This window comes from Salmo trutta, chromosome 8, assembly GCF_901001165.1.
Source record: "Salmo trutta chromosome 8, fSalTru1.1, whole genome shotgun sequence".
Taxonomy (NCBI): domain Eukaryota; kingdom Metazoa; phylum Chordata; class Actinopteri; order Salmoniformes; family Salmonidae; genus Salmo; species Salmo trutta.
In genome coordinates, this window is record NC_042964.1 from 39,634,481 (window position 1) to 39,662,405 (window position 27,925).

Below are 27,925 nucleotides of genomic sequence, written 5' to 3' on the forward strand. Positions count from 1 at the left end.
CCCCTGTATATGTGTGTGTGTGTGTGTGTGATAACCCCCTCTAAAACCTCTCCCTGTATGTGTGTGTGATAACCCCCTCTAAAACCGCTCCCTGTATGTGTGTGTGTGATAACCCCCTCTAAAACCTCTCCCTGTATGTGTGTGTGTGATAACCCCCTCTAAAACCTCTCCCTGTATGTGTGTGTGTGATAACCCCCTCTAAAACCTCTCCCTGTATGTGTGTGTGTGATAACCCCCTCTAAAACCTCTCCCTGTATGTGTGTGTGTGATAACCCCCTCTAAAACCTCTACCTGTATGTGTGTGTGTGTGTGATAACCCCCTCTAAAACCTCTCCCTGTATGTGTGTGTGTGATAACCCCCTCTAAAACCTCTACCTGTATGTGTGTGTGATAACCCCCTCTAAAACCTCTACCTGTGTGTGTGTGTGTGTGTGTGTGTGTGTGTGTGATAACCCCCTCTAAAACCTCTACCTGTATGTGTGTGTGTGTGTGATAACCCCCTCTAAAACCTCTACCTGTATGTGTGTGTGTGTGATAACCCCCTCTAAAACCTCTACCTGTGTGTGTGTGATAACCCCCTCTAAAACCTCTACCTGTGTGTGTGTGAAAACCCCCTCTAAAACCTCTACGTGTGTGTGTGTGTGTGTGTGTGTGTGTGTGATAACCCCCTCTAAAACCTCTACCTGTGTGTGTGTGTGTGTGTGTGATAACCCCCTCTAAAACCTCTACCTGTGTGTGTGTGCTCCAGGGAAGTGGGGCAGTATCCGGGGCAGTGGGCGTCTGAGTGCCTACAACCCAGAAGTGGGGAACAGGCTGTCCAGTAAGGAGTCTCCCCAGCCCAACGGGGGCCCCAGCGAGGCCCTGTTCCTCACACAGCAGAGGGCCTACCTCTACATCATCGGAGACAAGACACAGCTCAAAGTAACTGCCAATACACAATACTACACTAGACTGTCTACTTATTTAATATTGACTCAATATCCCAGAAGTCTTTGGGGGTCTTGTTGTCATTGAAACTTGTCCCCTGTTTGTCCCATGTCATCAGGGTGGGAAGCAGGACTCGTTCCAGCAGTGGGAGGTGGTGCCCATCGAGGTGTGCGACGTGCGTCAGGTGAAAAACAGCTTTAAGAAGCTGATGAAGGCCTGTGTTCCCAGCTCAGCCACCTCTGAACCCAGCATGACCTTCCACCGCTGTCTGGAGGAGTCCGAATGGATGTGCCTGGTAATGCTCTCATTCATACAGTGTGTGTGTGTTAGCGTGTGCAACTGTAAAAGTGTATGTATTGTGCAATAGAGAGACCTATGGATGCATTTTGTTTTTGTATGTTTATCCTGACTCTGCATAAGGTAATGTGTGTATGATTTAAGTGTGTTTATCCTGACTCTGCATAAGGTAATGTGTGTATGACGTGTGTGTCCAGCTCCACAGAGTTCTGCAGGTGTCTGTCCTGGTGGTGGAGTTGTTAGACACAGGCTCGTCAGTCATGGTCAGTCTGGAGGACGGCTGGGACGTCACTACTCAGGTATAACACACGTACTCACTAAACATACTCACAATGCAAACACACACCTCTCACAGCTAATGTAGGTCAACTTGTACATACATGTGATGCATCGTCTCTCCATGGTCTCAACCCTGTCTCTGCTAGTGCTAATGGTCTCCTCACTCCGCTGTTTAGGTAACCTATAAATTACAGTCATCCTGACTATCGCACTGATTCTCGGTCTCTCTCTAGGTGGTGTCTCTGGTCCAGATTCTGTCAGACCCGTACTACCGGACCTTCGATGGCTTCCGCCTGCTGGTGGAGAAGGAGTGGCTGTCGTTTGGCCACAGGTTCAGTCATCGCGGCGCCCAGACCCTGGCCAGCCAGAGCAGCGGCTTCACACCTGTGTTCCTGCAGTTTCTCGACTGTGTGCACCAGGTATGTACGTGTGGGGTTGGGTTTTATGAGTGCAGGTGTGACAGTAAGTGTGTGTTCAACTATGTCACTGGGTGTTTACATGTCAGCTACATTACCCATATCATCTGGATTCTGATATTTATCTGTATAGGTGTGCATCTGTGTGTCTGAGTAAACATGTGCGTGTGTTTACCTGAGTGTGACAGTGAATTTCTTTTTTTTCCCGGCCATTGACGTGGACTTGCATGTATGATGCGTCTCTGGCAGAGGGTTTCAATAGTCCTGTCTGTATTTATGATCCCAGCTTCACAATGTCAGCTGCAGCAGCAGTCAGCAGCATACCACCCTGCATCCCACTGCTGGCTTGCTTCTGAAGCTAAGCAGGTTTGGTCCTGGTCAGTGGTGTTGGAGGGCCAGTAGGAGGCACTCTTTCCTCTGGTCTAAAAAAAATAATAGTGATTGGGGACACTGCCCTGTGTAGGGTGCCGTCTTTCGGATGGGATGTTAAATAGGTGTCCTGACTCTCTGAGGTCATTAAAGATCCCATTGCACTTATCGTAAGAGTAGGGGTGTTAACCCCGGTGTCCTGGCTAAATTCCCAATCTGGCCCTCATACCATCACGGCCACCTAATCATCCCCAGCTTACAATTGGCTCATTCATCCCCCTCCTCTTCCCTGAAACTAATTCCCAGGTCGTTGCTGTAAATGAGAATGTGTTCTCAGTCAACTTACCTGGTAAAATAACGGTAAAATAAAAAATATATATTTAAAAAAATGGCTTGCTCTATTTAACCCCCCTGTTACTGTCAGTAGTGTTATATTACACACACAGGGACTTACACTGTGTTTACAAAACGTTAGGAACACCTTTCTAATATTGAGTTGCTTGCCGTTTTGCACTCAGAACAGCATCAATTTAACAGGTGACACAAATAAGGGATCGTAGCTTTCACCTGGTCAGTCATGGAAAGAGCAGGTGTTCCTAATATTTTGCACACTCAGTGTATATGGGTTGTCGTTCCCATAATGAGTGCCTTTTGCATCCCTTTGATATTTTAAGTAGAAATTGTACACAAATATTGAATTTTAAAATCCTATTATATTAAATGAAGTGCCCTTGAATATAGACCAAATGGAAAAATCAATACATTTTGTGCGTCCTCTTTGACTTGTAGGAAGCTTTTTTCCCACTCAATCCCAATATCATTGTAAAACACTGGTTAGTTTTGTTGCTTTGATAGTCATTTCTGAAGATGATTAATTTGAAGGTCAACCCTGCTACGTGAACTCTTTTTTAATATGGTGAAACTATTCATTTTTATTATTATTTTTCATTCAAAAGAAACATCTAATAGTCAAATCATGGAGTAAAAGCCGATGAGCTGGTTCTAGTCTTTTTGGCCATTTTCTGGTGTTTTGTGGTAACTGAGTGGGTTGAGCAAAACACGTCAACCCTGTTACCCGTACAAAGACGGGCTAGAAATGTTTCAACAATTTATTGGTGAAGCTTGCATTGTTGCCCCTCCCTGTTTCACACAACAATCTTCCATTTCCCCTGTCACAAGGGGATTTATGGATGATTCAAGATTTACTATAGTCATTTCTTTAGTTAACCTCTTGAGATGGGGATTTATATATATTTTTTTGTTGAGTTGAACATGTGCTCTATAACAATGTTAAAATTAGGTGAAATAAAACGTTTTTTCCCTCCACTATGTTACACTACTCAAAAGGCACATAATTGGTGGAATGACCCATATCTCACTAGGATCCTTTCTCTCTCTTTCCCTAGACTCTTTAAATAGTCTTCTTCATGTAAACTATGTTACAAAGCTCAGCCAAGAGCTATTAACCTGGATCAAATATTTCCTGAATGTAATCAGATGAGTACGCTTTGTCCGACCATCCTGTTATATGGATGTGCTAGAACAGATTATTTAAGTTTGAACAGGTCTTCCTCCTTTCCCCTTCAGCCAAACATTTGTTTGGGAGAGTGCAGTCTGCTGACTCTGGGGCCTTTTCTCATTTGGGCAAAAGTCTGTCCTGAGTGGTCCAGGAGCGTATCAATTTGAAGGGTAGGCAAATGGAAGAGTTTCCTCCCCTCCTTGAAAGCCACCTTTCATCGAGGATAGTCCTACAGTGCATTCAGAAAGTATTCAGACCTTCACTTTTTACTTTAGACTTATTCTAAAATTGAGGATGTTTAAAAATACCTCATAATGACAAAGTGAAAACAGGTTTTTAAAATTTTTTGCGAATGTATTAAAAATAAAAAACATACCTTATTTACATAAGTATTCAGACCCTGGGCCTCCTGAGTGGCGCAGTGCTAGAGGCGTTAGTACAGACCTGGGTTCATTCCCGGTCTGTGCCACAACTGGCCGTGGCCCGGGAATCCCACAGGATGGCACACAATTGGCCCAGCGTTGTTAGGGTAGGGTTTGGCCGGGAGGACTTTACTTGGCTCATCGCACCCTGGCGGGCTGGGTGCCTGCAGGCTGACTGGTTGCCAGTTTAACGGTGTCTTCTCTGAAACATTGGTGTGGCTGCTTCCGGGTTAAGCTGGCGGGTGTTAAGGAGCGCGGTTAGGCAGGTCATGTTTCGGAGGACGCATGACTCCACCTTCGTCTCTCCCAAGCCCGTTGGGGAGTTGCAGCGATGAGACAAGATTTGAAATTGGGGGGGCAGGGGTAAAAAAATAATAATAAGCAGAAAAAAGGAATCAGGCCCTTGAAATTGAGCTCAGGTGCATCCTGTTTCCATTGATCATCCTTGAGATGTTTCTACAACTTGATCTGAGTCCGCCTGTGGTAAATTCAATTGATTGGACATGATTTGGAAAGGCACACACCTGTCTATATAAGGTCCCACAGTTGACAGTGCATGTCAGAGCAAAAACCAAGCCATGAGGTCGAAGGAATTGTCCGTGGAGCTCAGACAGGATTGTGTCGAGGCACAGATCTGGGGAAGGGTACCAAAACATTTCTGCAGCATTGAAGGTCCCCAAGAACACAGTGGCCTCCATCATTCTTAAATGGAAGAAGTTTGGAACCACCAAGACTCTTCCTAGAGCTGGCCGCACTGAGTAATTGGGGGAGAAGGGCCTTGGTCAGGGAGGTGACCAAGAACCCAATTGTCACTCTGACAGAGCTCCAGAGTTCTTCTGTGGAGATGGGAGAATCTTCCAGAAGGACAACCATCTCTGCAGCACTCCACCAATCAGGCCTTTATGGTAGAGTGGCCGAATGGAAGCCACTCCTCAGTAAAAGGCACATGACAGCCCGCTTGGAGTTTGCTAAAAGGCACCTAGAGGACCTTCAGACCATGAGAAGCAAGATTCTCTGGTCTGATGAATCCAAGATTGAACTCTTTGGCCTGAATGCCAAGCGTCATGTCTGGAGGAAACCTGGCACCATCCCTTCGGTGAAGCATGGTGGTGGCAGCATCATGCTATGGGGATGTTTTTCAGCAGCAGGGAAAGGAAGACTAGTCAGGATTGAGGGAAAGATGAACGGAGCAAAGTACAGAGAGATCCTTGATAAAAACCTACTCCAGAGCGCTCAGGACCTCAGACTGGGGCGAAGGTTCACCTTCCAACAGGAAAACAACCCTAAGCAGATAGCCAAGACAACGCAGGAGTGGCTTCGGGACAGGTCTCTCAATGTCCCTGAGTGGCCCAGCCAGAGCTCGGACTTGAACCCAATCGAACATCTCTGGAGAGACCTGAAAATAGCTGTGCAGCGACGCTCCCCATCCAACCTGACAGCTTGAGAGGATCTGCAGAGCAGTATGGAAGAAACTCCCCGAATACAGGTGTGCCAAGCTTGTAGCGTCATACGCAAGAAGACTCAAGCCTGTAATCACTGCCAACGGTGCTTAAACAAAGTACTAAGTAAAGGGACTGAATACTTATGTAAATATGGCGTTTCAGTTTTGAATTTTTATACATTTGCAAACATTTCTTAAAACCTGTTTTTAATTTGTAGTTATCGGGTATTGTGTGTAGATTGAGAAATGATTTAATACATTTTAGAATAAGGCTGTAACAAAATATGGAAAAAGTCAAGCGGAAAGAATACTTTACAAATGCATCCTACCAGAGTTCTTCGCGGAAGATTTCTGAAATCTGCCACACCCCGATTGAATCAGCTTTTGTTTTTTCAGAGGAGAAACGTATATACACGTTTAAAAACAATATGCTACTTCCATCTATAAAATGTCTTGCACAACTAGCTATATTTTGTTTTATCACGTAATTCGCCCGATGACGCGTGAGTGGAGAGGAGTGTCTAATTTCATACAAGCTCATTTTCATCCATGTTCCGTCTCCTCGCCGTTTCTCCTCGATGACCTTTGACCTTTTTCTAAAGGAGGCGAAAGAGTACGCAGGAGCTGCGCAAATCCAATTGAGGAAGGGCCAGTGAATGTTTGATCAAGAAGTTGAGCAGTAAAGACAGGAAGGGCAACTGACGTGTTACCTTAAATCCTGTCCCCCTTCAGATCCACCTGCAGTTCCCCATGGAGTTTGAGTTCAGTCAGTACTACCTGAAGTTCCTGGCCTACCACCACGTGTCCAACCGCTTCAGAACCTTCCTGCTCGACTCGGACTACGAACGCATCGAGCTTGGTGAGCCTTTTCTCCGTTCTACAGATAAGATGGCCTCTAGATTCAGGTTACATGGTTAGGAGAAACTCCAGACCCCATAGATACTATCTGAATTCTTAGAAGTAGGTTATTTCAGTACACGTTTGGGTATTTGAGTGTGACTTATATGCCAGTTGAGTGATTGGGTTCAGTGAGTTGATGAACCTTCCGTCTGTGTTAAGGGGTTTTGTACGAGGAGAAGGGGGAGAGGAAGAACTCGCAGGTGTGTAAATCGGTGTGGGATTACATCGACCGGCTCAACAAGAAAACACCCATTTTCTTCAACTACATGTTCTCACCAGAGGATGAGGAGGTGAGTGAGCCTGGAACGCTACTGGGGTACATTAGACTGCCCCCTGGTGGGGAAGTTTACTGAAAATTCAAGTGGCTATCATACATTTTCTAATCAAGTGGTTTGGTTTTACGATCTTAGACTTGACCTAAGATTTACTAGCCGATCTTGAAGTTAGAATTATAACTTTTAATTACATGCACGTTTTGTGGTAACAAAAATAAATCCATGTGGTCATTTACTAGCTAAATCCCTCTGTGTTTTTACTCTTTTCCCCAGGTGCTGCGGCCATACAGCTTCATCTCCAACCTGAAGGTGTGGGACTTCTACACAGAGGAGACGCTGTCTGAGGGCCCGTCGTATGACTGGGAGCTGGTACAGAGGGGCCGGCAGGAGAGGCTGGCTGAGGAGGTGCCTGACAAACCAGACACCACCACCCGCAAATCCCAGCGACACATCGTCTGGCCCTGCTACGACAGCCGCAGCAGAGTGGTACCCGACGCCATCACCAAACTGCTGCAGGTTAGTGGAGATTACTTACACATTACATACCATCAGTATACTGCAGTAGTCCCTGTTGTATAAATGCTTATACATGAATCTGACTTGCTCGGTGTATTCTGTCCTAGGACCTGCAGAGTCTGGAGGCTGAGTTGGGGCTGCCACCAGAGAAATGGAAGGACACCTGGGACAAGATCAAGGCCAACCAACGGGCCGAGGCCAAGCTGGAGAACAGGGTGAGAAACACTGAACAACCAGAAGCTAACCTAGGGTTTCACTGGCTATTAGGATGCCATCCTTCTGACAAACTTAGACACGTAGATTTATAGTCATATATTCTACTGACCCCTCTTGTGGCAACTATTTGTGTTTTATTGAATAGATTAGCCCTCCCTAATCTAATCAGAGGATACCCCCCTCTGTGTTTTCTTGCTCTTTCAGCCGTCGTTCAACAGCTCCTTGCTGATGTCGTCCAACCTGAGTCACCAGCGGCGGTCTCAGGGGGTGTACCTTCCGGAGAGTGGAGTGGGCTCCTCCATTAACCTGGCCATGGACCGTGAGACCAGCACCACCTCCACCCCTGTGGCCGGGCGCCCCAGCACCAGCACCCTATACAGCCAGTTCCAGAGCACGGAGAGTGAGAACAGGTCTGTACCCACTCCCTTATCACTGCCCCAGCAACACATTACCCCTCGGTGTGTTACGAAAGTGACTGACTGGGTTTCTTCTACCTTCGACTCCCAGGAGTTTTGAGGGCATCCTGTATAAGAAAGGCGCGTTGCTGAAGCCATGGAAACCCCGCTGGTTTGTGCTGGACAAGACCAAACATCAGGTAAGAGGAGGGAGGTGGGCCATGATACTGATGGTGATTGTTACTGTGGTGGTGATGATCTCTCTCTCTCTAGCTGAGATGCTATGAGACCAGGCAGGACAGGGAGTGCAAGGGGGTGATTGTTACTGTGGTGGTGATGATAATGATCTCTCTCTCTCTAGCTGAGATGCTATGAGACCAGGCAGGACAGGGAGTGTAAGGGGGGGATTGTTACTGTGGTGATGATAATGATCTCTCTCTCTCTAGCTGAGATACTATGAGACCAGGCAGGACAGGGAGTGTAAGGGGGTGATTGAGCTGGCGGAGGTGGAGTCTGTCATTCCAGGCACGCCCACCATGGGAGCGCCCAAACACGTAGAGGAGAAAGCCTTCTTCGATGTGAGTTACCAGAGCCCTCAGGGTCACGTTTGTGTATTGTGACATGTTATGATCAGCGAATGCGTTTGCTAAATGAATAAAATGTAAATCTATGCGGTAGCTTAAGAACAGTCTTAACCTCTCTCTTTCTACGGCAGCTCAAGACGACCAAAAGAGTGTATAACTTCTGTGGGCTGGACAGCCCCAACGCACAGCTGTGGATGGACAGTATTCAGAGCTGCCTCTCTGATGCCTAGAGAGCTGCACGGCTCCACCATAACAGGAACCAATGAGCAGTGCTGAGGCACCCGATGGACATCTCTGCTGGCCAATCACAGGAGTTCCTTTCCAGAAGGAGGAATTGAGACAGATGGGGGGGAGGGGGTCCTTTCCACAGTTGAGCGACGTTCAGTGTCGATCTGAGGATGTCACGTTTCAGTGTTGTTATAACAATTAAGTAAAGTCCCTGAATGACCACTCGCTTTTGTCTCACCGTGTTGCTGGCTGCAGCCTGTCACCTTGGTAGTACAACCACTATTTGTGCTGGATGTCTATGCAAAATGGAGCTAAAAGAAACAAAGCATGATGTAGTTTGTTGTGTGAGCTTGAAGATGGACAGTTTCTCACCAGACTAATCTAACTGGTGCCTCCAGCATGCAGATGTAGCCAGACCCACCCATCCCTCCACACAACTTAACACTCCAGGGAGGAAGTAATGATGAACTACATTATCCAGCCATGCAGAGGATCCTGCCTGTTGTCAATGAAAACTGGAAGTGAATTTGAGTGTTTCCTTTAACAGAACACTGAATCGGCCCCAACTAACACAGGACAGTCGTCATGATCACCTGCTAGCTGACGTTGAGGCCTCCCCCGTCACTGCCTGATGTAACTGAGTCTTACCCGTGAGGAGTTGGACACTCACAGATCCCCTCTAAGATGTCTCTTATTCCCCAGACACACCACCAAGGGAGCTCTCTCAACGGTTTATGAAGGATTTCTATTTTTTCCAGCTTATCTGTTTAATTTTTGGGTCACTCAAAATTGTGTCAGAGATATATCAGGCCTCCTAGTTATCATCCCCAGAGCAGTTGATGGTGATATGTTATTGGCCCTCGTGATCAAACCAGGAGAATGGCAGTCGGAGATTCTAAATCCGCAGGTTAGGGAGTCTGTCTGCAGAACAATATTAGTGTTTACACAAGAAGCTAAAGTTCCTCTATATTTATCAAAAACGAATAACCACTATTACAGTTCAGAATGTTAAGGAACATGTTTTTGTGAATATTAATTTATGCACAAAGTTCAAAGGTGATGGGAGGGGATTATGGGATGGATGACTAGTCTGTTTACATGGCACAGTGCTGAGACTGGATCTGACTAACATGACAGACTTCCTGGATACGACCCCCTTCCCCCTCTGTTTCTATGGTCAGGTTTAATGTTTGACAAATGGTATTTCAGTTATGCCAGTGGATTTTAACATGTGACAAGTATTAGACAGTTGGATTGGAATATGCTCTTAACAAGTAAAAACAACCAATTGTTTTTCATCTAATACAGTTCTTAACCAGAGGGGGGCGTTAGTGGTCAAGGCACTTATAATAATACATTCAAATTTCCAACAATAATTACAGCCAATTAATAGCATTGAAAGTCTCAAAAGCATGTGTCTGAGCATAAGATATCACTCTCTGTGCTATGTTTACTTACTCAGCCTTTGTTTGGTGGTCTGTGAGTCACAGCTTGGCTTCTGAACAACTGCATCTATGTGAACAGTAATACTTCAGCGAGTCCCAACTTTCTCGCCGCTGCTCTTCTGTCTAAACCAGTGTTTTTAGCTAGAGGCTGGTACATTCTATTCTTAAGCCTGTACATAGGAGTCAATGTCTGTTAGAGCCTTGTAGAGAGAACGTTTAGCTGGAATTTGTGAGATTGCAATTAAGTCACTTGTTAGTTTTTTTACGCTACAGAGCAGTATCGGTTAGCCCTCATTTTGAGCCCCCAAGTTACGAAAACGGACACATACTCCTCGTTTAACACACACATTGCTGTGTAAAATATGGTTATACTGCTGTCTTGAACATAAAATTTGAATTGTAGATTTGTGTCTAACTCCTTTTGTATATACTACTCAGATTTGTATGTAACGTTTATGGTAGTAATTTATTTAACTTTGTCTCCTCGGTAAGAAAAGTTCCTCAATTACCACTTTTTAAAATTAGGAATCCAATGTGCCATTTGTTTTTCTGTGTTAACGTGACTAATGCTACTACTTTTTGGAAAATGTGTTGTATAAGTAAATCCTCAATGTCTGATTTTTTTTTTTTTTTACATTGTTGTCCTTCCCCAATATCAATCCCTAAGCAGAGTGGAAATGGTGTGTTTGTATGAGCAAGAACTAGCCTCCCTAGTTAAGGTGGGTTTTCTGGAATGGAGTTATGGAATCTCATTAGGTTGCTTAGCTGCACAGGTGGGGTGTTTTTAAAATGTCACACCCACCCACCCCAAAAACCCAGCTCACCCCCTTTACTGCAGTCTACTCATCTCTCCTGATTTGGGTAGATTATATCCACAACATTAATCAGTACAATATAACCTTATTTATTTTGTTTTTTTCTCTAATTAGAAATTTCCTGCAGAGCTGGGTTTGTCAATCATGTAATATATTTTTTAGAATTAAAACAAAAACACTGTGGGTTTAAACGTCACTGTTTTGGTGTAGGTTTGTCCCTTTTTTTCCCTCTCGTCCAAGATTAACACTTGCTTTGGGTGATATCTCTGATCAGTTATGAAGCTCTCAATTTTAGCACTACATGAGTGCAAAGACACAGCACCAGCCAGGTAAAACCAACCTCATTCGAGGGTTATGATCAATCTATTAATTCTGTATCTATGCACGTGCTGGATTGTTGTGTCCAGAGGGGCTCCACCCTGTTGGGAGTAGTTAGTGGTATGGGCAGGGATCACCATTCTGAAGTCTTTATATAGCCTTCCTGAAGCCACTGTCGTTAGACTTGGCAGGAGAAACATATCAGACTCGCCAAGTTAGAACATGCACTTTTTGAAGAAAATGCTGTCAGGTCAAAGACGAGTTAGAATCTACTCATTTCACCATTCAACCCTAGACTTAACCAAGGCAAGATAACTGTCGGTGACATACTATTAAAGATGTTCACAAAATGGAAAGTGATGAGATGACAGAGTGTGAGGAAAGCTGATGCTTTCACAAGTAAGTTAAGGATGAATCACAAGCCAAAGCTATGACAATTAACCTGTTAACACAAAGCATAATCATCAAACTTTATAGATTTAAATTGAAACAAGTTGGCATTTTGACTCACCTCCATTCTGGTCACAGTCCCAAAAGGAGGGTGTTGAGGGAAACTAAAATGCATCCTCCCATTCCTCTCTGCCTGAAGGTAACCATACATGATTGGATGAGTTAAAGCACTATGGTTGTCATCCAGCTAATTCTGTTGGATCAGTGAAATCTCAAAGGAAGGATGCATTTAAGTACTTTGCTATTCATGTGGTCAACCACACACTAATTGTCAAATGATTAAGTACATGACTGCAGTGGTTCTTAAACTTTTTACGGTTGCTGTACCACCTGAATTTTGCTCTGCCCAGAGTACCCTCCCATGTGAATTTTACCAGTAGACCTATGGTGTCATGAGTTAAGTATACCCTGGTTGGGAACCACTGCACTAGAGGTCAAGTATTTAGCAGAACCCAACGTTGACCCTCTCAAATCGTGTTTCGCAAGACAGCTTCACCCCTATCTGGTGCAAAGGCAGTTCCTGCCCTGTAAGTGTTTAGGAAAAATGGAACATTAACACAGTGATCAACATTGCTTGTAAAATTTACTTTAAAATGTAGATATTTGAATATAGGTAGATCATGTTTGGTTGATTTAAGGGGAATAGCAATAACAAAGTCAAATACAATCAGGTCTCAGCTCACTAGCTAGGTCAACGGAGAACCGGTTATACATGCAGTAACATAACAAATCATAACCTTGTTCAGTTTATATCCAAATTAGTTGGCCCATATAACTATACCGAATGAGTCTTCCTTTCGACAACACTAAAAGTTGATTTAAATAAAATGGCTAATTGTCATTATTGCACATGAGCAGAAGACTAATACTATAGAACTGTGTTTCTTGACCCACCCTTTTCCTTGGACACTTTAAAACATTCAGAACTGGTGAGGTACAAGAATAGATGTTTTTCCATGACAAAAAAAAAAAGTTTGGTAAAAACCTTGATCTGAGAGCGAGACAAGATGGCCATCAGAGCTGAGGGTAGAACACTTAACATTGTCCTATAATGTACAGTAAAAATGGCTGCATAAGTGCCTTTTAAGCTCAAGGAAAACATTTTCAGAAAGGTATTTATTGTTGAGGCATCATTTCGTTAAGTTAACCTGCACTAAGCGCTCCTTACTACTCAGGTCCAACCGTTTGAAAAGAGTACGAGAACAAATCCTTCAGAAAAAAACTGTTTATACTCCTCTCAGATTTCGGTTGTTTAAAAGAGATCACTGCTACAATAAAACCACACGTATTTATGTGCGACATCAGAAAAGGCTTTGAAGACAATTTCCTCTACACTGTTCTGCCTGTTGGTTGGGATGATTGGTTGCTTTTACATGTCCCGTCTCCCCATTATTGGTGTTGATTGGCAGTGTCCAGGTCCAATAACATGGCAGCGTGATTCATTAAAACACTGTAGGTCGCAGTGAGGTTATTTGGGAGGGGGTGGTCTCCCTGGAAATGGCACAGTCTGTCACACCAGTCTGGGGTTTAGGACTGTCTGCCCCTCAGACAGGCCCGTTGACTGCTGGCATCTCTGGGCACTGGGGTGGATCCTCTCTGGAGGGGGGTAGAAGGAGAAGAGGGTGTAGAGAAGATGGGAGACTAAGTGAGAGGAGGGTGATAACATTATAATCCTACATTACAGACCACCTCTCCTTCTCTGGTAGGCTGGATGTCAGAGTAAATACTTCTACAGGCACACAACGCTGGCAACTAGCAATGCTATTGTTCAACATCCAGATGTGTCTTGGCTCTGGCTGTTTGGAAAAGGAACCGGGTTGCTAGAATATTTTTTTGCCCTGAACTGCCTGGGATCTCTACACATGCATGTGTTGTATACGTGCAAGCATGCATTGCTGGTACCTACTTGTCTGTCTGAGAGGTGGGGGCCGAGGCTGACGGTGTGTCTGCTGCAAGCTGTGCCTTTGGGGGGGACTTGAGAGTGTCTGCGAGGGACAGTTTTTCCAGAGGGATGGGGTTCTCCTCACTGTAGCACAGAGGAAAGGTTAGGTTGCTTGTTAGTCAGTCTTTAACAGAAGTGTGTGTGTGTGTAGAAAATAAACAGGTGAAGTGTTGTTCAACTGTATTTTGGTAGCTACACCACTCCCAATTTTTTTTAATTAAATGCAAGTGATTCTTCCTCTCCAGTAAAGTACATTCATAGTTCATGGGAAGCTCCCTGGATTTCCAAACTCTGAATCCAGTAATTTCAGTTCAAGTCCAGTGTATAATTACTTCAATGTGGTAGTTATGTTTCAAATATAGATGTTTATTTACATGGGTAGTAAGGCTTGAGTGGACTTCGACAGAAAATGATTTAGCATTGACTGTGCGTGAGTCTAACTCTTGTTAAACCAACCGTTTGACTTCAGCTTTCTTGTTGGCGTCCGAGCTGGTGGTTTCCGTGGCGGCGGCGGCAGTCTTGTCATCGTCCTCGCTGTCGGAGCCCCCGGAGGAGCTGCTATCTGAGGCTACAAGGGGAGCCTTCCTACCATCACCCACTGGCCACTCACCACCGGGAGAGGGGCTCGCACCTGGACACACAATCACTTTATCGCTTTGGCTTGTGCGTTAGGTAATGAAAGCCTTGTAAAACGTTTTATTGTTCGCAATGCAATAGTGACTGTCTCCACAAGGGGGAGCTAGATCAAATGTCAGGTGGCTGAAACCTCCCATCCCACACTCACCACTCTTGTCCGGACCCAGTTTGACTTGTTTGTCTGTGTCACTGCTGCCTACGGGAGAGCTGCATCTGGGACCAGCCTCTGGGCTGCAGGGAGAGGAGGTAAGCTTCAGGTACAGAGAACTGACAACACACCACTAGGTATGTCACACAATGAAGTAAACAATGTCTTATGTTAGTGATTTAAAAAGGGCTTACTAAAAACATGATAAATTGACAATATCCCAAACACTAACATCAAATGTATATAAAATTGTATGGAGAGTGTTTAGTTCCCACCTGCTGAAAGGTTGGAACTCCGTGAAGTTGGCCCAGCCTGCCTCCTGTTTGTCTCCCCCACTCCCCCCTGGAGAATCCCAGCCTGCAGGATCCGGAGAGGACGAGTTACCCCCAGCTTCCCCGAAGCTCGCTGTCCAGCTTGGACCTTCACATGGTAAGAGGAAAAAAGTCTACAATAATGGTTTTCACAAAGTGGAGACAATTCATGATTGTCTAATTGGTTGAGTAAAAATGGGTAATAAGCATAGTTTACAAGTGGCTGATTGATTGCCAGGCGTACTGGGAGTGCTGTCCTTGCTCTCCTCCAGGCTGCCTGGATCTGAGGCGCTCTGTCTGGAGTCGTCTTCCTCGTCAGAACCCGACCCGCGGTCCCGCTCCCGACCCCCGTTCTCCAGACTGCTCTCTGAGGTGTGGGACACCCCAAACCTGACACACACACACGGGAGAGAAAGAGAAGAGCGGTTTGATGAGAAATCGAGGGAGAGCTGCACATTGACATAACATCCCCTACTTTGTTTTTGGATCTTGAATTTTTACCTACCTTGTTCTGGATTTGACTTGTGTTGCATAGTTAATCTCCTTCTCCTCCCAAATGTCCTCCTCCTCTTCAGCATCGTCAAACTGACGTATCCTCTCTTTACAGCAGGCCTCAAAGGCAGTAGCGTTGGCCTGTATTCACACACATGGAGAGGGAAACGCATGTAAACATTTAACTTTCACTACACACACAATGAAGCTGGTAGACATTACAGAACAATACAACAACTTACACTATTATCATCAGCATCTAGATTGAAGTTTATTTCTGCAATCCGGTCAAATGTGGCACTTAGGAAAGGAAGGAAACAAAATAGCACAAACAGCAGCTGTTAGCCCCCAGAGGTCTTTGTCATAGCAAACTGCTGTGCAGTCTGTTTCAAAGCTGATTTCTGGTTATTGGAACGGATGACTAAACTCACTTGATGTTTTCATCATGCTCACTGAACTCCTCATCGTTGAACCCAAACTGATCCACAAAGTTGGCAGTCATCTGCTGGATCTGATAGTCTGAGAAAGCCTGGGGGGGAAACATGAAATTAGTCCTTTCAAAATAATGGTCTTTCCTCATGGGCAGACAAATGTGTCGTCATGGTGCTGTGGCTTCCTACCTGTTGGAGTGACAGATCGTTGGGGAAGGGACTCTCCATATCATCGTCTTCACTGGAGGAGTGCAGGTTATGCGTGCTCACCTGGGATACACAGAGAATTAGAGTGAGGAAATTACAAAATGTGTAGAAGGGAATGCTTGTGTGATTGAGCAAGAAAAAAAGTTTATATTTGTGTGTTGGAGAGGCAGATGGTGACTGAATGGTTGATACCAGTTCCACTGTGTTTCTCCTGTTGGTCTCTCTCAGAGTCTCATCCACAAAGCTCTCCCAGTGTCCTCTGCAGTCCTCTGGCAACTCTGCAATATCACAGACCAGTTCAAACTAAGCACTCACCCGGGCACAGTAACATTCTTTGCTATTCTTTTCTGAATACAGAAGTGTTAATCTAGCAGCTCATCAAAACACACATACCTTTGATGAGGTCACTGATCTGGGACTGGACTGGTCCTTTCTCTAGGTTCTGTACCACCATGTTGGCCATCCTGGTCAGGTGACCCATGTTACCTCTCCTAGCGCCGCCCTCCGCCCTGAGAGACAAAACCACACACCGGTTAATGACCTCTTAACAGACAACTATCATGTTAGATACCACCATTGTTGTGAAACAATACTGAGCAATAGCAAAAACAGTTGTTCCCCAGATTTGAGTTTCTGACATGTCTTACTGTATTTGATCGTTCTCCTCCCAGGCGTCTAGGATCCTCTGTACCAACCGACACTTCTGGAAGAGCTGAGGAAGACATCATTTCAGAGACAATATAAAAACAACTTGCGTTTAACACTCTCGGACCAACAGGCTCCAAGACGGCTTCTACCCCCTAAATAGTCAATTAAAGGTACCCAAACTGACACTACGCACACTCACTAGACCCCTCAAACTTAACTCTGGACCTCGAAGCCAGTTCCACTGTGTTTTTTCATTGTTCCCCTCTAATCAGGGACTGATTTAGACCTGGGACACCAGGTGGGTGCAATTAATAATCCGGTAGAACAGAAAACCAGCAGGCTCCAGACTTCGTAGGGTAAGAGTTGAATACCCCTGCACTACACTATATATACACATACTTCATTGACAAAACCCACACTCAATTTGCTGCTGTTACTCTGTTCATATCCTGTTGCCTAGTCACTTTACCCTGCCTTTATGTACAGACAGTCTACCTCAAATACCTTGAACCTGCACATTGATTTTATTTCTCTTATGTTACTATTTTTTGTTGTTGTAAACTCTGCAGAGTAGGGAAGGGCTCATAAGCAAATAAAAATGTTTTACACCTGGCTTACTGCACATAGACAGACAGAGGTACCAAGCCACCTACATGTGCCACCAGGGTGTTGTGAAGGGTGGTCTCCTCCACCGAGTCACTGGCCTTGGCTGGCTCCCCAGCTTCACCTCCTGCCTCCCCCTGGTTCTCTGGGCCTGCTGGGGGCTTCTCCTCGTGGTTCTGGAGGCCCGGGATGGGCCGCTCCTCTGGGACAGAGTGGTTCAGGATGGACGCCACACACAGCTCCACTTGGAAGTGCAAGAAGTTATTCCACGAGTACTTGAAGAACAGGTCCTGTGGAGAGCAAAGAGTGAGAGAACAAGAATGTGAGTGAGTGTGAACGACAGAAAGGGGAGGTGGATAAAAGAAAAGTGCCAGAATGAATGCATGTGAGAGATAATGACAAGTTGATGAGACCCACCAGTAGCTGGTCCATGGTGGTGAGCTTGCAGAGCTCCTGACAGACACTGGGGGCGCTGGTCTGCAGCAGGGCGGCTACCAGCCGGGCCACGTGAAGGCGGGCGTTCCCCAGCGGCTCCTCCAGAAGGCCAACGGTCGTCAGTATTGCACTTTTCTACACACACACACACACACACACACACACACTGTTCAATTCAATTACTAAACAGTCCATTGTATACAGGAAGAACTGTGTTGAACAAGTTGATTCAATTGTGTGTTAATGGTTGGTAAACCCCCTGAACAGTTTATGTATAAAATTATGGTTGGAATTTTCTGTAGTCTGTTGGCCTCCAAAATAAGAACATTAACAAAACAAGTATTATTTGTATGTTTCATGAGTCTCTCGTACCCACTGACCACTGTAAATTGATCAGCCACAGCCATACGGCCTTACTGTATGTCCTTACCTTGGGGGGATTCAGGAGAAGCTGCTGGAAGTCCTTTAGATGGGGCTCAATGGCATGTAGAATACTGCTGTTGACAGTGTAAGACCTTTCATATCCCTGAGAATAGAGATCCATCAGCCCCTCCAACCTGATGGGGAGAGAGAGAACGAGGGTGTTCACATGTTAAAATAGCTGGAGAGATGGTCCCTGTCTAGAAACAACCTCTAGCCCCTACCCCAAGCATTTGTGGTGATAAATCCAGACAGCAAGGTGGATGTATTACCATATTGCTTAAATCTATCATATCCTTTTAAGATGTCCACAAGTGGCTAGAGGTTGTTTCTGGAAAGAGATATGAGGGAGATAGAGAACAGTTGTTCCACTCACCCGGACCTCCTGGTCTCCAGTAAGGTAAGTAGCACTTGAGTTCCGTTAACAATGGAGGCCTCACTCCTCTCCCCCTCAAACATGGTCTTCAGGAGCCCCGCTACGCTCTCCTGCGACTCTAGAACAGCCAATAAGGGGTCGGCCTCGACGTTCTCCTGCATCTGATTGGCCTGGTCTCGACTAAGGCGGATGATGTCACAAAGCGTCTGAGACGCATTTGATTGTCTCTGGAAAAAAAATAAAGATTCATGCAAATCAGGATTCATACTTCTGACCAGATAGTTAATATCAACTGCCATGCCTTGTCCAGGAGAATACTGCAATATCAGACTAAGGTCTATAACTCACTTCCTCGTCTTTGCCTGTATGGATGAGCTCTGTGAGTCTCTGAATCAGCTTCTCTTCGCTCAGCCACTGGGATGAGGAAAGAAAAAGTATGACAGGGAATGAATGAGAGAAATACAAGACGTCCAAGTCAATAAGAAATTATATTTATAATTGAACAACATTTATGAGAACAGGAATGGCTGGCAGACAGTGGCAGCTTACATTGAGGACCTCTTGTCTCAAGGGGGCAGGCTCCACACAGCTGATGAGGCGAAGCAGCAGGTCCATCATGGCGGAAGCGTCAATGTGTTTCAGCACCAGGTCGATGAAGCCATCCTTTTTCCTCAGGAAGGAGATTACCTGGAGCAAAATAGACATTTGGTGAGCTCCAGGTAGGTCCTTACACTTTCTTTATCCACCTTTATAACTTCTTGGGCATTGAGGTTACCTGTTCTGTTTTCCTAGCGATGAGGTTGCCGATGGTCTTGCTGAAGAAGCTGGCTAGTAGCGGGTTGAGGGGCGGGTCCTGCTCCAGGAAGTGGTAGAGAGTCTCCAGGAGTGACTCGTCCCCGCCCAACTTGTCGTTGATGAGGGACACGTCTGATGTCAAGAGCTCACAGGCGATGTTAGGGAACCTGTGGGAGGGAGGTGTACAGTCTATTAATTCTGTAAATATTACTTTTACGATGTTTGGAAATATTCTGACAACACTCATTGTCAATTCTGAATTCATGTTTATTGGACTGAGTATGCTGAAGACCACATTGTGTATGCTATGTTAACAGACCCAATCAAGATCAGGGCCCAGTTTCCCAAAAGTATCTTAAGGCTAAGTTCTTCGTTAGAACCATAGGATCCTATCCTAACTCAGCCTTAAGATGCTATTGGGGAACAGGGCCTATTTGGTGTTCTTTGTGTCTTGTAAGCTACTTTAGAGGGCTAGATGTTGTCCACAAGAGGGCATGCATAGAATTAGAATAGTAATGTAATAGGATCTCTGAGGGCATGTTTCAAACCCAACACCACCTGTTGTACCCTTCTGTTACAATAGGAGGAACCTAAAAACATTAACTAATTTAGAGGCATCTATCATGGCACTGGTAGTTCTGTTCCCAGTTCATGACGTTGAGTTCAAAACAGTGTTTCTACTGTCAATTATCAGTCTTCAACCTTAAAAAAGCCTTCAAAAACGTATCTTGGCTCCCACTAAATCCAGGATTCAATCCAATTACGAGTTATAGGCATTGTGGCTTTTAAAGGCAATGTTCCCATTTTTGCAGAGATCCCATTCACCGTAACCTTTATCTAACTAGGTAAGTCAGTTAAGAACAAATTCTTATTTACAATGACAGCCTACCCCAGCCAAACACGGACGACGCTGGGCCAATTATGCGCCGCCCTATGGGACTCCCAATCAGATACAGCCTGGATTCGAACCAGGGACTGTACGGAGATGCAATAATGTAATATGTCTGCTCAATCGAAATTGCCTTTAAAACATTTTTTTGCCTTTATTATATTGGGATTGAATCCCAACTTTTATATTTGACATATTTTCAAAGAAATTTCACATTCTGGAGGAGACAGTGGGTGAGAGGTAACAACCTGGCCTCACATGTCTAAATTTGTGGGTTGAAATCTAGCAGCCTGTGTTATTGTTTAAACAATTCTTATCAAATATTCAAAGAGAACTGTGTATTTTTTGGGGAGTATGAGGTAAGACCATTGCCTCAAGCATTGGGCCAAAGGTTTGAATCTAGCTGGCTGTGCTTATTTACCCTACTCAACTGTGTAAAGAGAACATGTATAGTGAAGTAGTCAGTGGCTCTGGTGTAAGAACCTTGCCTCAAACTGATGGTCGTGGGTTCAAAGCTAACTGGTTGTGTTTCTTTGTGCTTTCACAATTCTCAATGTCAAACCTATGCAGAAGCACGTATGAACTGTGACGGTGTTGTGGCTCTAGGGTAAGAACCCATACTCCCATACTGATGGCTATGGGTTAAAATCGAACTGGTTGTGCTTTCTCAATGTCAAACATATGCATTTTCAGTGTGAAGGAGTTGTGGCTCTGGGGAAAGAACCTTTCCTCCAATACTGATGGTTATGGGTTCAACTCTAACTGCTGGTTTTATTTATGTTCTTGGGGAGTGGCTGCCAAATGGTTGGAGGGCAGTGGTGTTGGGAGTAATGAGAACACTGAGCAGTGATGATTATGGGACATAAAGCCCCAAAAAGTGGCCACTGCAGGCTTTAATGCTCAAATCAGTTTTGGAATACTGACTGTCCAAACAGCAAGTTACAAGTGACCAAATCGGGTGTGTGTTCAGACAGTCATTAGCTCACTAGTTAGTAACGATGGGTGTGTGCACAGTGGTGTTGTCATAACAACAGATGTGTGTGCACAGTGGTATAGGTTGATTGGTGGTGGTGTTCGTGCTTCCTATCACTCAGAAGTTATGTATCAAGCTAAGGTGACCACAATGTTGGCCATGGATGTGTCCCAGCTGCTTTGAATGTTAGAAATCTTAAAGCCTCAAAGGATAACATGATACAACTTTCAAAACGAGTCCTTTGTAGCAAGCCACAGCACTCAACTAGCTAGCTTTCTAGCACATTCACTCATTTCTAAACAATTAACAAGCTAGTTAGCTACCACCTGTTCTTGTCAAAACTGCTAGCAAAACTGAGTAGCTAGCAAGCGACAAGATATGCCAAATAACAGTAAAAACCATTTGAGGGTAAATTAATCAGAATTGACTGTTCATACAAGTTGCATGGCCATGAATCAGATTTGTATCCAATTTCAAACCACCTACGGATGTGGTTTGTAATGTGGCTTGAAATATCTGATTCCATGTGCTTTCTGGCTGTTCACACTGCAAGAAAAAGAACAGATATGAAAAAAAAGTATGATTTGAGTCACTTAACTGCCAATGTGAACAAGGCTTTAGTTTTTATAGGCAAAATCTGTATTTAAATATCAAGTGGCCATGGTGCTCCGGACCCTTTTACCTCCTCCAATCATCACAGCTGCCCTTCAACCAACTCCGCAGACATAACTGGATTTGAACTCAACCTCTCGGTTACAAGGCGAAGACTAGACCCCACCGCCACAAGCTCTTTCGCTCTAGACAGGGATCTCTCCGTTTGTTTGACATTGAGAATCACAGGAAAACAAAATGTAATAGAGTGTATGCATGCTGGTCTTAGGTTGAAACTTGGCAGTTGGTACTTATCCACTGTGCATTGAACCCAGGTCATGTCAGAGCATGTTACGGACAAGCCCCTTTCATTTTGTACAACTGGTCTTTAGAGGAAAGGTCAGTCCGTGATGGCTTAAGCATAGGGTGTATTTGAATATTTATTTAATTAAAACGTTTTTGTTAAGCACAGATTCTCTTTCAATGATGACATAGTATACATGGGCTGAATGTGGCCGCTCAATACACATCCCTCTTCCCTCTCGGGTGACCCTTTTCTCTCACTTAAAGCGGCTCTTCTCCTCTAGGTCAGCAGGGGGCTCTGTGGTGATGAGGTTGACCAGCTCTGTCATGCAGTGGTCCTGGGAGAGGAAGAGCAGCAGCCGGCGGTTCTGGGCCTTGCACTCCTGCAGGACATCATCCTCCTCCATGAGCTCCCGCAACGTCACGTCCTCCCGGTCCAGCAGCTGGTCGATGTGGGACGTGGTGTGCAGGTCAAACTTCCAGAACATGGTGGCTGCTTGGACAGGGGGCACAGCCCTAGGAGAAGGAAGGAGAGAGTCAGAGAGAGCGAGGAAAGCGATGTTGGCATGGCGCCCTTGTAGCAGTCTAAGCAGAGAGCTCCTTTAAATATTGGTTTTAATTGTTTCGTTTTTTTTATCAGCCGTTTTGTTTTTAGAACATTGAGTTTTGCTGCACATTTCTGGTGGTTATATAGCCCTCTACAAGATCATCACCAGACACTTCACCATCTCTCTGACTAAATTCCTTGGGGCAAGCCATGAACTGTCCCTCTAAAGGATGCATGCACTCAAAGACTTGGCCTCTATTGTTTGACCTAGCCAACTATAGCTAGGCTACTCATGATGATGATGTATTGGTTGACCTAGCCAACTATAGCTAGGCTACTCATGACAATGAATTGGTTGACCTAGCCAACTATAGCTAGGCTACTCACGACGATGATGATGTATTGGTTGACATAGCTAACTAAAGCTAGGCTACTCACGACGATGTATTGGTTGACATTGCTAACTATAGCTAGGCCACACATGATGATGTATTGTTTGACATAGCTAACTAAAGCTAGGCTACTGATGATGTTGCTTGTTTGTTGATTTTGAAGCGCTTTGCGATGAAAAGAAATCGAATAAATTAATGAGGAAGAAAAAGGAGGAGATTAAAAGAGCTGAGGTTCATGCGTGGTAGGGAGGGTAACAGGGGAAATACACAAAGAAACAGGTGAAAGCAATGAAGCAGGAACATCTAAAAACATCAACATAAACAGTCACTGACTCGGTCCACACATGAACAACAAACTCATTACAGATATCATTAGATGTAACATCCAGTAATTGTGCTTACCAGCAGATTAAATGTGGGTATCTTTAATCAGACCTCCCTCAGACAGGCAGGCATTTGTGTTTGTGCAGACAGCAGAGAGCGTGGCGAGGCCTGGCATTTATCAGCATGGGTCTCCTCTTAGAACACGGGCATCCTTAGTACACAACACACTGAAAGGCCCACCATAACCTGAGAGAGACAAGGGGATGGGGGTTACAATGAATTACAATTAAATTCACATAGGACCTTGCATCAGATTCAAAGTCATCTATTATTAGTCAGCAGCAGTATTATTTACATAGTCATCTTTAAACATCAGATTTACGATTCTGAACAGAGCTTTTCAAGAAAGACGTTTGTCTGGCTGCCATTAGTTATAGGGTCATGACCTAGCCTTCTAGTTCGTAGACTGCTAGTGAGAAAGCTGTGGTGGGGCTTGACTTTGGAAATATTAGCCTTGGGTAGCCGAACCCTAAGTCAACCTGCTTCTATAGAATTCTTTGCTTTCAGTTTTATGAATGAGACAATGAACTGATGTGCCAACAGCCTGCCCTGACCTGCCTTATGGCTTATAAAAAAAGAGAACAAGGCCTAGACTAACGTTATATATCAACTCAACTTAGCCTAACTGTGAAATGTGCAACGCTTAGTGTTGTGTCGTCAAGAACACAACCATTAAAAGAAATCCAGCTAACTTAATTACTTGAAGACGGTAGTGAATGGTATTTAGGCCAACAATGGACAGGCTCACACAGAAAAATGGGCATGCCATCAACTAAGATGCTGGCTGGAAAATCTTAAACAAAATTCCAGATACATGCTTCGGGTCTTGTTAGGCCTATGCAAATGCTTTATGAAATGAGATAAGCATTTTAAATTGATTATAGGATTGCATAGGCTATCAATTACAGTCCAATTCATGAGTATTTTGTCTAATGTATGAACACTGGGCTGACTACCAGGGTTTGCTGCCTAGCTACTACAATTAATATTATTACCAGTATGCTTTAAAATATATGCAGAAGTAAATGCATCTAGTGCACACTACCCTTTCCTGGACCATCACTCATGTGAAAAGGTTGTGGTTAGCTCCAGCTACTTCACTGTTCGTGACGTCAGCATTTCACACTAAACAACCTAGCTATAAGCTATAGCCTAGGCCACCACAACTACAGACAGGAAATGAGAATAGTTTAGAATAATCTGTTGTCTATGGTTGCTATGATAAACACACTAACTAGCCCATCAAGACCATTATTCAGACATGTTAGAAGGGACAAAGTCAAACTAACTTGCTTAGTCAACAAAAGACGAATGTGCTGGTCTGTGCAATACAAGACTGGCTGACCGCCCACACAACACAAGAATGGGTCTGAAAAAGGAAATCAAAGTGTTTCCTACTTTTTCCTCTTATTTGGACAATCCTGCACGTGCGGGAGGGTCCATCTGGCATACATTTACACAGAGCACACTAGTGCAAATATAACCCCTAGAGTGCTCCCCCGTGAACGCTACACAGGAAAAAGCTAAAACTTGACTTCTCATCTAAAATAGAACTCACCAGGGGCATCTTCCACAAAACAGTCCACTGGCTAATATAGTAAATGATGAAAAGAGGCACAATGGTTGAAGAGCAATCAACTGGATGCTATGACCAATCAGTAGCCTGTCATTAAGCAAAGCAAGTAGCTTATGGGGCAGCGTAGTAACGCAGCGTTCGTTCACATGTTCGTCGGAACTTCCTATTTCCTAGTTGTGATGACGGATATACGGCTGTTTCATGCATGTGCTTTTTGATTGGAACAATTCGTCAACCAACAAGATTTTAGTTATCTTGATAAGCTAGCTAATGTTGCTAATAATAGTTTGCTAGCTTGCGTAACATTGAGAATATGGTCAATCTAGCTACATTATCCATATTTATAAGGTTGTAGATGTCAATAACGTCAACAATTTTCTCCAATTTCCCACTTGGAGGGTCGTTTAAGTGAAACTTCCCCAGTCGGAACTAGGAATTTCTGATAGCACGTGAACGTGGCATAGACAGAGCAATGTCACAAATCTTAGATGGCTTCCTTTCCTTGGCTCTTCACCTTCATGACCACTAATTAGATAGGCAAAAGCAAGATGGTGGAAACTAAGTCTACTACGATCAGTGGTTATGAAGGAGAGTTGATAGGGAAAGGAGGCTACGGAAGAAAATTAGGACATAGCCAGGCTCTCCCATTTCCTAATTAGGTGCTTATCAGTCTCAGTTGGCTGCACTGCTAGGCACCTGCAGGTGTGCTTCTCCATGAGTTGCTAACAAAAGTAGCAACAGGGAGCCCCATTTAAGATGCTCTTTCTTGTTGCCACCTTATACCTAGGATTCAAGATGTGGTTGGTTTTGGATAATTGCTTTTACGAACATGACCATTTTGTTGTCTGTAAGCCTATCAAGGACCTCAGCCTGTTCTCCCCGCTTCCATTATTTAGATGCGGACAGTATACTTACCCTGCCCCCACTCTCCAATGGACATGTATACATTGCTACAGTTGTTGAAGTGTATATAATTATTATTTGTAGTATCGTCTCAGGTAAACATGTATATATAATTTTTTTATATTGTTTTATTTACATCAACCCCCCCCCCCCCCCAAATTCTACTTTTACATGTTAATTTCTCTGGAAATAAATTTGCAAAATGAGGAACCATTTAGGGTCTACTATCCCTCCTTGTCTGACAATGCAGGGACAAGTGCTCTGTAGAACTGTAAAATGATATGGTGGTGGCCTTGGCAAGAAATGCACATCAACTGCTGAGTGTTGGGAGCTCACATTTCTGTTTACTTCAAGTCACTACAGTAATACTTGCTGGCTACTTCTATTCACTACTTGGAGATTTGACATCTGATTATTTATAAGGTAACGCTGCCAGTGCCAAACCCTTGCCCTGCAGTTGGAAACGGGGTTGAGTTTGTTTGTTCAATGGATAGAAATTCCAAGACCGTCGATTTGTTTCTAGACAACTATAATTTTACAACGGTGTGGAATTTTCCGCAACAAGTATATCTTCACGAATGCAGGAAGTAACATGTTAGGTAGTTAACATTATCTTGAACGAACTTCACTTCTCTTTTTGGTCTTGCTAACGTCGAATGTCTGAACAGCAGCTAACGTCAGCTAGTATTAACGTTAGCTAGCAAGGACACATTCGCAAGCGAGATAGCTACCCAATTCAGTTAGCAAAGTAGATTGGCTAAGCCAGAGGGATTCGACACAGTAAAGGCGTAGAGAATCCTGAGCCGCTAGCTATCCAGGTAGTTAGCTAACATAGCTAGCGTTAGCACAAGGAGTTGAGCAAATTATCAACTTTGTCGCTAGTTAGTTACAGGGCTAGTTGTCGGCGTTAGTTTCTCTCGGAGTCCGATAACTAGCATCTAACGTTAACTAACATTAGCATAACTTTAGCTGGCTAAATTGGCAAAAACTAGCTAACCCTCTTTAGCTAACTAGGTACTGATAGCTTAACCAGGTAGTTAAAGTCGCCAAGTACAATTATAACTCACCAGCTTTAGCTAGCCAACGTTGGTCCTGAGAAACTTACCGTGCTGTTCAAAGTTTGCAATCCACTCGTCTGTATGGCTAACGTTACGCTACCTACCGTCGTTAGCGTTAGTTAGCGAACTAGCCAAACGTGATTTGTTTTGATGGGTCAGTCTGACGAGCAGTATGAGCAAAGTATCTGTCAACCTGGTAACACGGATATTTGTCTCTTGTGACGTGGCAACGGACATGCCTCACATTTTTACCTTGTATATTCAATATTATTACGCGTAATATATATTCATATCTTCTACAGTACATAAATTCATAAGCTAGCCTCTTCCCAGCTCAAGCATGCAAAGCAGGAAAAACTCGGTCATATTTTCGAATCAAAATGGCGAAGATTCTCGCGGAGGCGCGCAGGGGAGTGCGCATTGACTTCTTCTATGGCCGGGGTGTCAAACAAATTTTGCCCTGCGGCCACATTCGGTCTCCAACTAGGTCCGGAGGGCCGCACTGAACATTGGTAATGTTACTGTGCCTCACCATCTACATTTGCAAAATATAGTCCTCTATCCATCGTTTTTGGAACACCCTGTCTACCTTTAATTTCCGTGATTATTAGGGAGTTGGACACATTCAATAAACTGCATAAAAAAGGTCCATTATCATGTTCTACACAGTTTCGAGTTGGTTTTAGTCATTTTAAAGTATACTGATCAAAAATATAAACGCAACTATTTCAACGATTTTACTGAGTTACAATTCATACAAGGAAATCAGTCAATTTAGCCCTAATCTATGGATTTCACATCTGGGAATACAGATATGCATCTGTTGGTCACAAAAAAAGGTAGGGGCGTGGATCAGAAAACCAGTTAGTATCTGGTGTGACCACCATTTGCCTCATGCAGCGCAACACATTTCCTTCGCATAAAGTTGATCAGGCTGTTGATTGTGGCTTGTGGAATGTTGTCCCACAATTTTCTTCAATGGCTGTGCAAAATTGCTGGATATTGGAACATGCTGTGCCTGTGGTACATGTCAATCCAGAGCATCCCAAACAT

General features: G+C 44.3%; 2 protein-coding genes across 14 annotated transcripts in view; one reads left to right on the forward strand and one right to left on the reverse strand.

Moving 5' to 3' along the window:
- Positions 1-11,240, forward strand: part of sbf1 (SET binding factor 1) — an 88,837-nt gene extending 77,597 nt beyond the window's left edge. For all 11 annotated transcript variants that reach the window (XM_029761283.1, XM_029761290.1, XM_029761287.1 and 8 more), the window contains 12 exons: positions 749-921; positions 1,046-1,222; positions 1,422-1,523; positions 1,737-1,922; positions 6,403-6,529; positions 6,730-6,860; positions 7,119-7,361; positions 7,469-7,576; positions 7,782-7,987; positions 8,085-8,172; positions 8,419-8,550; positions 8,688-11,240. In XM_029761283.1, the coding sequence (XP_029617143.1) occupies positions 749-921; positions 1,046-1,222; positions 1,422-1,523; positions 1,737-1,922; positions 6,403-6,529; positions 6,730-6,860; positions 7,119-7,361; positions 7,469-7,576; positions 7,782-7,987; positions 8,085-8,172; positions 8,419-8,550; positions 8,688-8,786 (1,772 nt within the window). In that variant the 3' untranslated portion in view covers positions 8,787-11,240. The remainder of the gene's footprint in view (positions 1-748; positions 922-1,045; positions 1,223-1,421; positions 1,524-1,736; positions 1,923-6,402; positions 6,530-6,729; positions 6,861-7,118; positions 7,362-7,468; positions 7,577-7,781; positions 7,988-8,084; positions 8,173-8,418; positions 8,551-8,687) is intronic.
- A 1,136-nt stretch (positions 11,241-12,376) lies between these two features.
- LOC115198893 (serine/threonine-protein phosphatase 6 regulatory subunit 2) lies at positions 12,377-27,266 on the reverse strand. 3 transcript variants are annotated; one of them, XM_029761297.1, is made up of 23 exons: positions 26,920-27,266; positions 23,354-23,521; positions 22,274-22,528; positions 19,237-19,423; positions 19,011-19,148; positions 18,810-18,875; positions 18,462-18,688; positions 18,096-18,222; positions 17,648-17,800; positions 17,281-17,520; positions 16,627-16,691; positions 16,373-16,488; positions 16,172-16,257; positions 15,962-16,042; positions 15,773-15,870; positions 15,584-15,641; positions 15,355-15,482; positions 15,094-15,239; positions 14,814-14,958; positions 14,539-14,621; positions 14,211-14,385; positions 13,719-13,838; positions 12,377-13,408 (listed from the first exon to the last, which is right to left on the reverse strand). In XM_029761297.1, the coding sequence occupies exons 3-23, from the start codon at positions 22,498-22,500 to the stop codon at positions 13,357-13,359; spliced, it is 2,718 nt and encodes a 905-aa protein (XP_029617157.1). In that variant the 5' UTR covers positions 22,501-22,528; positions 23,354-23,521; positions 26,920-27,266; the 3' UTR covers positions 12,377-13,356. The 3 variants fall into 3 exon arrangements, with proteins under 3 accessions (XP_029617157.1, XP_029617155.1, XP_029617156.1); XM_029761295.1 differs by having other exon boundaries at positions 15,067-15,239; XM_029761296.1 differs by having other exon boundaries at positions 15,067-15,239; positions 26,882-27,263.
- Positions 27,267-27,925: the final 659 nt, after the last annotated feature.